This window comes from Halichoerus grypus, chromosome 2 (assembly GCF_964656455.1).
Source record: "Halichoerus grypus chromosome 2, mHalGry1.hap1.1, whole genome shotgun sequence".
NCBI lineage: Eukaryota > Metazoa > Chordata > Mammalia > Carnivora > Phocidae > Halichoerus > Halichoerus grypus.
Genome location: NC_135713.1, coordinates 177,380,700 through 177,391,551, shown reverse-complemented (window position 1 = coordinate 177,391,551; position 10,852 = coordinate 177,380,700). Strand labels below are relative to the sequence as shown.

Below are 10,852 nucleotides of genomic sequence, written 5' to 3'. Positions count from 1 at the left end.
CCTGACAATATTTTGAGTACTGTAACACCTCACAGATAATTTCAGAGATAATTCTGTTTCATATTTGTTGATAGAAATCTTTTTACACATATTCATTCAATTCCCTGTGAAAAGTACATCAGTGCAATTGCTATTGTTCTTCTCATATATCAGGTGGGAACCAGGGAGGAGAAATCCTTTTATGTTCTAATATCTTCACAAGGTCGGGCCTCAGGGCAAATTTTTCTGAACGATTAGAGAAAATTTTGGAAAAGTGTAGCTCAAGGAATGGGTTTTAACATTAAAGAACTCAGTTTATTTTTCAAGTGAATGCCTTCTAGAACTTTCACTTACTGAACTAAAGAAATCTCTTTCTTCTTTATTCTATATTTTTTATAACTCCTTGGTTTTCACAATCAAAGTTTACAAGCCACAATACTTAAATTTTAAGAAGCCCCTCAAAGATTGTCTAGAGTTATGAGTATAATAGGAAGTTCACATAGTTTTTGAAATATAAAGCTTGAGAGTTCAAGGAAATTGTGCATTTGTCCAGGACTGTTTTGAGATACCTCTGCAGATGGCCCCATGGCAACAATGCCATTAGAGAAGTATTTATGTGGAAAAGTTTGAGAAGTATTAATATCCCAGCTTCAGCCAAGATCATCTGCTTGTTTGATTTACATTTGGTTCCAAATTAGGGCATGACAATTTCTTCTAATCTACACCTCTCTTCTTTCAGCAATGAATCATATGTAGCTCCTCAAATCTCTGCCATGACAAAGCATCTGTTTATCTAAAATCATTAGTCTCTATATCCTCTCAAGATTTTTGCATCCAGGATGATGATATTTGTGGTCACATGTACTTGCTGACATGTTTCTTCATTTTTTTCATTTATTCAACCATATTTGTGGAGCCTGTATTTCACAAGACACTATGTCGGGCACATCAGGTATGAATCAGACATGAAACCCGTGGGACAAGGACACAGTGATACAAAGGGGTAAAGACCCATAAATGTCTGTGATACAATGTAGGGTGTGGTTAAGGAGATAAGTCTGTCAAAGCCTTGAAAATATATTTATCTCCATGGAAGTCTCTCCTAAGTTCCATCTTGGAATATATTCAACAATGACTTTGATCAAATTATTCCTGACTCTCCAAAGGAAAATGATGGAATTTTCATGATTTTTTTGTTTTGCATGGTTTTTCTTTAGGCATGTGGGGAGGATCCCATGGAAGCACAGAATATCACACATGTGTCAGAGTTTGTCCTCTTAGGATTCTCACAGACCCACAAGCTCCAGAAATTCCTGTTCCTGGTGTTCCTATTTGTCTACGTCACCACTGTTGTGGGAAACATCCTTATCATGGTCACAGTGACTTTTGACTCCCGGCTCCACATACCCATGTATTTTCTGCTCCGAAATCTGGCTGTCATAGACCTCTGCTATTCCACAGTGACTTCTCCAAAGATGCTGGTGGACTTCTTTCATGAAGTCAAGACCATTTCCTACCAGGGCTGCATGGCCCAGATCTTCTTCTTTCACCTCTTGGGAGGTGGGACTGTCTTCTTTCTTTCAGTGATGGCCTATGACCGCTACATAGCCATCTCCCGGCCCCTCCACTATGTCACCATCATGAACACTCAGTTGTGTGTGGGGCTGGTGGTGGCTGCTTGGGTAGGGGGATTTGTTCACTCCATTGTCCAGCTGGCTCTGATGCTCCCATTGCCTTTTTGTGGCCCCAACGTCCTGGATAATTTCTACTGTGATGTCCCACAAGTGCTGAGACTTGCCTGCACTGACACCTCCCTCCTGGAGTTCCTCATGATCTCCAACAGTGGAATGTTGGTCCTTATCTGGTTCCTTCTTCTTCTGATATCTTACACGGTCATCCTGGTGATGCTGAGGTCCCACTCAGGGCAGGCACGGAAGAAGGCAGCTTCCACCTGCACCACTCACATCATTGTGGTGTCTATGATCTTCATTCCCTGTATCTCTGTCTACTCCCGGCCCTTCACCCCCTTCCCCATGGACAAGGCCGTGTCCATCAGCTACACAGTCATCACCCCCATGCTCAACCCCATGATCTGCACACTGAGGAATCAGGAGATGCAGGCAGCCATGAAGAGATTAGGCAAGCACCTTGTGATATGTAACAGGGAGTCAACTTAAAATATCTTGAGTTTAAATGACAAGTCTTCCCTCTAAACTTTTGTTTTCCCATGTGAAAGGTGGAGGGAAGTCTTTATAGAGGGTGACGTTTGAGATTAAATCAATATTTCTCTGGACCTACTCCTGTGTCAGGTATTGTGTTAGACACTTTCTCACTTTTATCTCATCCTCATAAAATGGACAGTGGATATATTATTTTATATTAAACACTTTAACAAATGAGAGAACTCAGAGAGAAATAACTTGCTTAATGGTGAGCAGCAAGTATGTTCCTGGCAGAGGAACAGGCAGAGGCCAGGACGTGGTTCCTCTGACTCCAAGTTTACAGGCAAGGCTATGGGTGGGATGTGAAATTTAAGGTTTCCCACAAACGCAAGGGAAAACCTGGAGAGTTCCTCAGCTGTGGATGAATATCTGTGATGACTGGTGAACAATCTCATCTTAACTCTGGAATAATCACAATCTTTTCTTCTCCCTGCTTTTACTCTTCTTCCTTTATCTTTGGAGTTCTGTAACTTCGTGTCAACTATGTCAACTGATTGTTGTCAGTTTTCTTTTGTCTGTTCAATCTATTGATTCCATTTGTAAATGACCAGAAGTCACTTACTGGTTCAATTTTTTTAAAAAGTTATGTTGAGTCCCTTTCTTAATTTATGAAAATTTTACTTTTATGTGATCCAGAATATCAATTCTAAGGATGGTAGGAAGCATAGATGCTAATTATACTCTATAACATTGACCTAAAGGAGAGAAATGGGAGACATTTCCTCAAATGTACTTACACGTGAGCTCACAACATGAGATACTCAGTTTTGAACTGAATTTGTTGAGGAATACCTCCTTTAGATGAACACAGCTATATCCTTGAGAATTTAAGACATCTCTTACTGAAACTATGCTATGTTTATGATATAAATGTGATTCAGATGTAAATTTATTAACCCTAAATGGGTTGGTGCAATGTTTTTCACTATAAAGACAGTAGAGAAAAAATTTAAAAGAAGTTGTTCAGAGGGTGCATGGGTGGTTCAGTCAGTTGGGTGACCGACCCTTGGTTTTGGCTGGGGACATGACCTCATGGGTCCTGTGATTTGCCCCAGGTCAGGCTCCACGCTCAGCAGGGAGTCTTCTTGAAGATTCACCCCTTCTGCCCATCCCCCCACTCATGCACTCTCTCTCTCTCTAAAGTAAATAAATAAATCTTAAAAAAATTGTTCATAAAATGGCCTAAATTAAAAACATTCCCCACATTCTGATGCTATCTTAAATTGTATAGTGAGACTCTCAGTATTTGCAGCCTTGGCGCTCAATCCAGGCTCTAACTCCTGCTGGTTATGCTCCTTTTGGACATCATTGAATCTCCATTTCTTTAGCTACAAAATTTCCATAATTGCTCACAGTGTTGTGTGGGTCAGTGGGGTACATGGAAAAATTCCAGCACAGGACTTGGCATATAGTCAGCATTCAGTTAATGTTAGTTCCTCACCCATTCCCATTTACAATTATTTTTTGACTTCTCATCAATACTTTTTCTTAAATTTTAATTCCAGTATAGTTAACTTACAGTGTTAAATTAGTTTCAGGTGTACAATATAGTGATTTCACAATTCCATCTATTACTCAGTGCTCATCAAGGTAGGTGTTCTCTTAATCTCCACCTATTTCATCTTATCCCCCCACCCACCTCTCCTCTGGTCACTATCAGTTTGTTCTCTATAGTTAAGAGTCTGTTTTTTTGGTTTGTCTCTTTTTTTCCCCTTTGTTCATTTGTTTTGTTTCTTAAATTCCACATATGAGTGAAATGATATGATGTTTGTCTTTCTTTTACTGATTTATAACTTAGCATTATACTGTCTAGACCCATCCATGTTACTGCAAATGGCAAGATTTCATTCCTTTATATGGCTGAATAATATTCCATTATGGCTTTATAATATCCATATATATATATATACACACACACACACACACACACACACATATACCACATCTTCTTTATCCTGTCATCTGTTGATGGACACTTGGGCTGTTTCCATAATTTGGCTATTGTAATTAATGCCTCAGTAAACATACGGGTGCATATATCCTTTCAAATAGGTGTTTTCCTATTCTTTGGGTAAATATGGAGTAGTGCACTACTGGCCCATAGAGTAGTTTTATTTTTAATTTTTTAGCGAACCTCCATACTGTTTTCCACAGTGGCTGCACCAGTTTGCACTCCCACCAAAGTGCATGAGGATTCCTTTTTTCCACATCCTCATCAGCACTTGTTCTTTCTCGTGTTTTTTATTTTTGCCATTCTGGCAGGTGTAAGGTGATGTCTCATTGTGGTTTTAATTTGCATTTCCCTGATGATGAGTGATGTAGAGTGTCTTTTCATGTGTTTGTTGGCCATCTGGATGTCTTCTTTGGAGAAACGTGTGTTCATGTCTTCTGCCCATTTTTAAATTGGATTATTTGTTTTTCTGCTGTCGAGTTGTAGAAGTTCTTTACGTCTTTTGAACACTAACCCTTTGTTGGATATGTCATTTGCACATATCTTCTCCCATTCAGTAGGTTGTCTTTTAGTGTTGTTGTTTCCTTCACTGTGAAGATTTTTATTTTGATGTAGTCTCAACAGTTTATTTTTGCTTTTATTTCCCTTGCCTCCGGAGACATATCTACAAAAATGTTCCTTTGGCTGATGTCAGAGACATTACTGCCTGTGCTCTCTTCTAGGATTTTTATGGTTTCAGGCCTTACATCTAGGTTTTTAATCCATTTCAAGTTTGTTTTTGTGTGTGGAGTAAGAAAGTCATTTGCACATATCTAGTCTAGTTTCATTCTTTTGCATATAGCTGTCCAGTTTTCCCAAAACCATTTGTTGAAGAGACATCTTTTTCCCATTAGCTATTCTTCCTGCTTTGTCAAGGATTAATTGACCATATAATTGTGAATTTACTTCTGGGTTTTCTATTCTGTTCCATTGGTGTATGTGTCTGTGTTTGTGCCAATACCATACTGTTTTGATTACTTAAGCTTTGTAATATAAGTTGAAACCTTCCCACCAATACTTTTAAATTAAACCAAGATAGTCATCTGGTTCTTTAGGGTCTAAACAATCAGGTCTAGTCAAGTAATGCTCTTTTGTCCTTTTGTTTATATAGGACTAGTGAAAACAGCTCTCTTAGAAGTTGTTGATGGAAGGCTGTAAATTATTTCAGTTTTAGCAGATTAAAAGAATTTTTTATTTGAGTGTAACTCTACTCAACTGACACACAGGGTACATTACTTTCAGGTAAGTCCTGCCCTCAAGGCTCTTTAACTCATTGAATCAGCCACATCCAGATTATCCAAGAAATTCTCTTTTACTTAAAATCAACTGATTATAGACAGCAATCCCATCTGTGAAGTACCTTCACAGCAACACCCACATTAGTGTTTGATTGAATAACTGGGAACTATAGTCAAATTGACATATAAACCCAACCATCATAACAGGAGAATTATTGATTATCAGCGATGCTTGGGCACCCTCAAGGAGAATATAAACGAAGTTGCTTCTGGATGTATCCTGCATCCATTTAAGTTTGAAGTGGTAACAATAGTTAAGTCTGACAAATATTTATTTTCTTAGCTATATGGTACATAGGGAAATCATTTTCTCAGTTCAGTTTTCCATGTCTGGGTCTTTAGCATGATTCCTCTATTCCTGCTATTCTGGTCTTCGGAATTCATGATGTTGGCTAGTGGATGCAGTGAACAGATGAGGTTTGGTGGACATTCTACAGACCCATATGTGTTTTGACAGGGGAAATATATTAACTGAAACATACTAGTTTTCTCTTAGTGAAAGCTAAGTCAGAATCAGAACTCAAAATTACCCACATGACAGTCAATGAAATGTACCAGTCCTGTCCCCTTCCCCAGAATCAATCCAGGCCAATTGGTTCCAAGTGATTAAATTTTGAAGAGGACTGAAGCTCTAAATAAGAGTTAGTGGTTGGTTTGTTTTTCAGTCTACATCTCCTGTATGTGGAAGATCTTCACATTATATTCTTATCTGCCAGAGGCAGAAACTTTATTTGGCCAAGTATAAACATGTGCAATCAGAGAATTTAGACCAACCTGGAAATGCTGCGTAGATCAGAGAGGTCTAAGAAATCAGGTTGTACAGCGCATCAAGCTTACAATGGCAGTCAATTTTGGTTTTGATCACTTTCTCATAATGAGAAATTATAGGAGTTTCTTGTAGCAATCTGTGTGTTAGAAGCAGTAATAATTCACATCTAAAAAATGCTAGCATTTTATAGATAATGTTAGTAGACCTGGATATGGGTGGTAAATCAACACTGGGGCGTCTGGGTGGTAAAATAAAGGACAAGATTTTTTAAAGTATTGATTGTGTTATACAGATGTTTTCCCATTGATGACTTTCTCTAAATAAAGATCAATTAAGTTTAAAGAAGAAGGAAAGGGAGAAAGAGAAGAAGGAGGAGAAGGAATAGAGAGAAAGTAATCAAACCAGTTAGCTTGATGATTCTGCACACTCTCAGAGAGAGAAAGACAGAGAAAAAGAAAGAGAGAGAGTGAAAGAGAGAACAGACAGGAGTGCTGAATGTGTGACCCAGAAACAGGAGCATCAGCATTATCTGAGAACTTGTTCCAAATACAAATTCTTGGTCCTTATTATTGACCAATTGAATGAGAAAGTCTGGGACTGGGGACACACTACTCACTCTTCACAAGCTCTCCAGGTGATTCTTTTAAGGGTAAGAATCACTGGTCTAACCAATGGGTTTGTCTAAAACTCCCAGAGTCTGTTTCTTTGGAAGAGACTTTGTCCTTTAAGATCGTGGCTTGACAATCCCACAACCTGCAAATCTCTAAAGTTTTCAATGTCCTTGGTACTTTGGCTCCCAAGGAAGACCTCACAGAGAGTTAAGTGTTTTTGAGACCTTTTAGAAACTTTTTAACAACGCCCTTGGTTCCCTTGCCTCCAGTGGGAATCGGAGGGCGGGCGGAATCAGCTCAGCTCTGTTTCTAGAGCTGAGCCCAGTCCAATAGTGTGTCCCTGAGGATACACCCTCTTTCCCTAGGGTCACCCCTGCTGTCATAGGTGATGTGTGGGCAGTGGCCAGGGAACTGACACTGCAGGAAAAGGCTCTCTAAGATGATGTGAGACCTGAAGCCATTCTCCCATTCTGGGCTGGAGGAAGGTGAGACACCAAGGTTTTCTCCTCTGTAGGTAAATCAGCTGCAAAAAACACCAAGAAACACTTACTGGAAAGAGGGGAGATTAAACAAGTAGACATAGACTGGACGGCAGTAAGTCTAAAGTGTGAGGAGAGTCTCGGGAAGGAATTCAGGGAAAATATAATGTCGAAAACAGATGCCTCAGGTTGCATGTGAAAACCCAGGCTTTTAATAACCAAGCAGGAATGGAGGGTGCTGAGAGCAGAGTGTGAGGAAAAGCACCACAAAATTCCCACTTAGAGTAGAAAACAAGGTCACAGAATTACCTACTAATATGTTAACTTAGCAAACATGTTTGGAGCAACTTCTAAGTCAGCGTTGCTGTTCTAGGTGTTGGCGTTATAACGTTACTGAATTTACAGTCTAGTTAAGAGGGACAAGAGAAGAAAGTGATAAATGCTCTAATGGAGCTATTTATAAATTCTTATTGGAACCCAGAGAAAGAAGGGATTAATTCTGCTTGGGAGAGATAGGGAGAAGAGGTGATATCCCAGTTTTTTAGGGTGAGAAGGTAGTAGAGGGCCTTTCAGGAAACAGAACACATTACCAAGGCTACGGAAATAACCGAGCATATGGCACATGTGAGAAGCTGTGACACAGGTCTTGGCATATAGTAGACATTCAATTCATATGAATTTCTTGAATAGCAATCTGTTCCAGGGTGACAGGGATAGTGATTACAAAGCTAGGTGAAGGCTACGTTTTATAGCCTTGTGTGACATGCTGAGAGGGAGTTGCATGCACATAGGTAAGCATGATTTTCGACTATGTATAAATCCACAAAGCAAGTTAGGCAGCTTCAAAGAGTTTAAGTTATAAGCCAGGGGCACTAGACAGTCATCGGAAGATTATAATGAGAGAGAAACTTGATCAGATATGAACTTAGAAGGTCTCATTGACAGTCTTATAGAACCGGCCTGCAGTGGAAGTAAACGGAAGGCAAAGGATGAGATGAACCTGAGCCTTAATCCATGATGGACTTCAGTAGGCATATGAGAGAGGATGGGACTGAGACAGGGCAGGAGGAGCGGGGAGGCCCCCTCACCCCTAACCCATCCCCCTCCACCTCCCCCCCTCCACCTCCTTCTCCAGCTTTGCCCTGTTTCCTCCTCCACCCACCACCTTCCCATTTCCCCTTTCTTCACCTGCTCTCTTCATCCCTCTCCCTCTCTCTTCCTCTCCCACCTTGATTCCTTTATCCGTTTCTATGCTCTTATTTCAACATCTTCCTCCTTCTTCTCCCCTTGTATCAGTAACATCCTCTAAACTTCTTATTCCTTTCAGCAGAGCTCTCAGAGTCTCCACCATGAAATACTCATAACTATTTCTTAAACTAGAGACTCTCTCTCACCCTGGCCTCTCTCTTGCCTCAGCACACACTCTGTAAGTTTCTGGGCCTCACCACGTAAGGGGCTGCACCTCACAGCTCCTCCCGCACCCAGCATCAACACAACCTGATTTTGGAGCATTGACTGTCCACCAAGATGGGCACTTGGGGCACAAATAAAGATCCTTGTCTCTGCCTCTGGGAGCTTTCAGTTAAATTGTGGAGGAAAAACATAGTCACAGGAGAAGCCCATTAACATGAGGTTGTGTTAAATGTTGCATGAAAAATGATTGCTAGAAAAGTTTATTTGAGACTGGAAGAAGGGAGGATGTCTTAGAGGAGGAGAATACCCAGAAGCAGTGATTGCCAGAGTGATTTATTTCCAGGCACTTTCTAGGAACTTGATGTGTTATCTATTTCATGCCCTAGACAATTCTATAAAAAAGATGTGTTTATTTCTATCTTACAGATGTGGAAACTGAGACTCAGAGAGATTAAGTAGCTGAATTAAGGTCAAATCTCAAATAACTAGAAGCCCTGAATTTGACTGCTGGTGTGTTGGACTCCAACTGTCTCCCCAAACTGGATCACATGGAATCTTTGAAAGGCAGGTTGCATATGCTCTGGATGGCTTTAAGATATCTCATGAATGTATATTATAGCAGCAGTTTGTATACTGTCCACTGACAAGCCCATTAATAATCAGCACCGGGTGATGTATCTGCACATGAGGATCCATCATCTGGACCTGGACAACTCAGTTTGAATCCTGAGCACTAAAAGTGACTTCATGCATTTGTGTCTATGATTCCTTTTCTTTAGGAGTATGGAGAAGATGCCATGGAGCCAAAAAACCTCACGTGGGTATCAGAGTTTGTCTTTTTGGGGTTCTCAGAGACTCGAGAGCTCCAGCTTTTCCTGTTTCTGGTGTTCCTGTTTGTCTACACCACCACTGTCATGGGAAACCTCCTCATCATGGTCACAGTGACTTCAGACACCCGGCTCCACACACCCATGTACTTCCTGCTCCAAAACCTGGCTGTCTTAGACCTCTGTTTCTCCTCTGTCACTGCCCCAAAGATGCTGGTGGACTTCCTCTCTGAAAAGAAGACCATCTCCTACCAGGGCTGCATGGCCCAGATCTTCTGCATTCATCATCTTGGTGGCGCAACTGTCTTCTTCCTCTCGGTGATGGCCTTTGACCGCTACATAGCCATCTCCCGGCCCCTCCACTATGTCACCATCATGAACACTCAGTTGTGTGTGGGGCTGGTGGTGGCTGCTTGGGTAGGGGGATTTGTTCACTCCATTGTCCAGCTGGCTCTGATGCTCCCATTGCCTTTTTGTGGCCCCAACGTCCTGGATAATTTCTACTGTGATGTCCCACAAGTGCTGAGACTTGCCTGCACTGACACCTCCCTCCTGGAGTTCCTCATGATCTCCAACAGTGGAATGTTGGTCCTTATCTGGTTCCTTCTTCTTCTGATATCTTACACGGTCATCCTGGTGATGCTGAGGTCCCACCCAGGGCAGGCACGGAAGAAGGCAGCTTCTACCTGCACCACTCACATCATTGTGGTGTCTATGATCTTCATTCCCTGTATCTCTGTCTATTCCCGGCCCTTCACCCCCTTCCCCATGGACAAGGCCGTGTCCATCAGCTACACAGTCATCACCCCCATGCTCAACCCCATGATCTACACACTGAGGAATCAGGAGATGCAGGCAGCCATGAAGAGATTAGGCAAGCACCTTGTGATATGTAACAGGGAGTCAACTTAAAATATCTTGAGTTTAAATGACAAGTCTTCCCTCTAAACTTTTGTTTTCCCATGTGAAAGGTGGAGGGAAGTCTTTATAGAGGGTGACGTTTGAGATTAAATCAATATTTCTCTGGACCTACTCCTGTGTCAGGTATTGTGTTAGACACTTTCTCACTTTTATCTCATCCTCATAAAATGGACAGTGGATATATTATTTTATATTAAACACTTTAACAAATGAGAGAACTCAGAGAGAAATAACTTGCTTAATGGTGAGCAGCAAGTATGTTCCTGGCAGAGGAACAGGCAGAGGCCAGGACGTGGTTCCTCTGACTCCAAGTTTACAGGCAAGGCTATGGGTGGGATGTGAA

The 10,852-nt window shown here is 41.1% G+C and overlaps 2 protein-coding genes across 2 annotated transcripts; both read left to right on the top strand.

Annotated features, from left to right (window-relative positions):
• The first annotated feature begins 1,214 nt into the window (after nt 1-1,214).
• Nucleotides 1,215-2,156, top strand: LOC118530652 (olfactory receptor 4D1). Its single transcript, XM_036084601.2, has one exon. The coding sequence runs from the start codon at nt 1,215-1,217 to the stop codon at nt 2,154-2,156; it is 942 nt and encodes a 313-aa protein (XP_035940494.2).
• Nucleotides 2,157-9,558: 7,402 nt separating this feature from the next.
• On the top strand, nt 9,559-10,500 carry LOC144381011 (olfactory receptor 4D1-like). Its single transcript, XM_078066449.1, has one exon. The coding sequence runs from the start codon at nt 9,559-9,561 to the stop codon at nt 10,498-10,500; it is 942 nt and encodes a 313-aa protein (XP_077922575.1).
• Nucleotides 10,501-10,852: the final 352 nt, after the last annotated feature.

What these genes read in the sequence shown, in the direction of transcription:
- LOC118530652 (XM_036084601.2), top strand. Translation starts at nt 1,215, where the DNA reads ATGGAAGCACAGAATATCACACATGTGTCAGAGTTTGTCCTCTTAGGA.
- LOC144381011 (XM_078066449.1), top strand. Translation starts at nt 9,559, where the DNA reads ATGGAGCCAAAAAACCTCACGTGGGTATCAGAGTTTGTCTTTTTGGGG.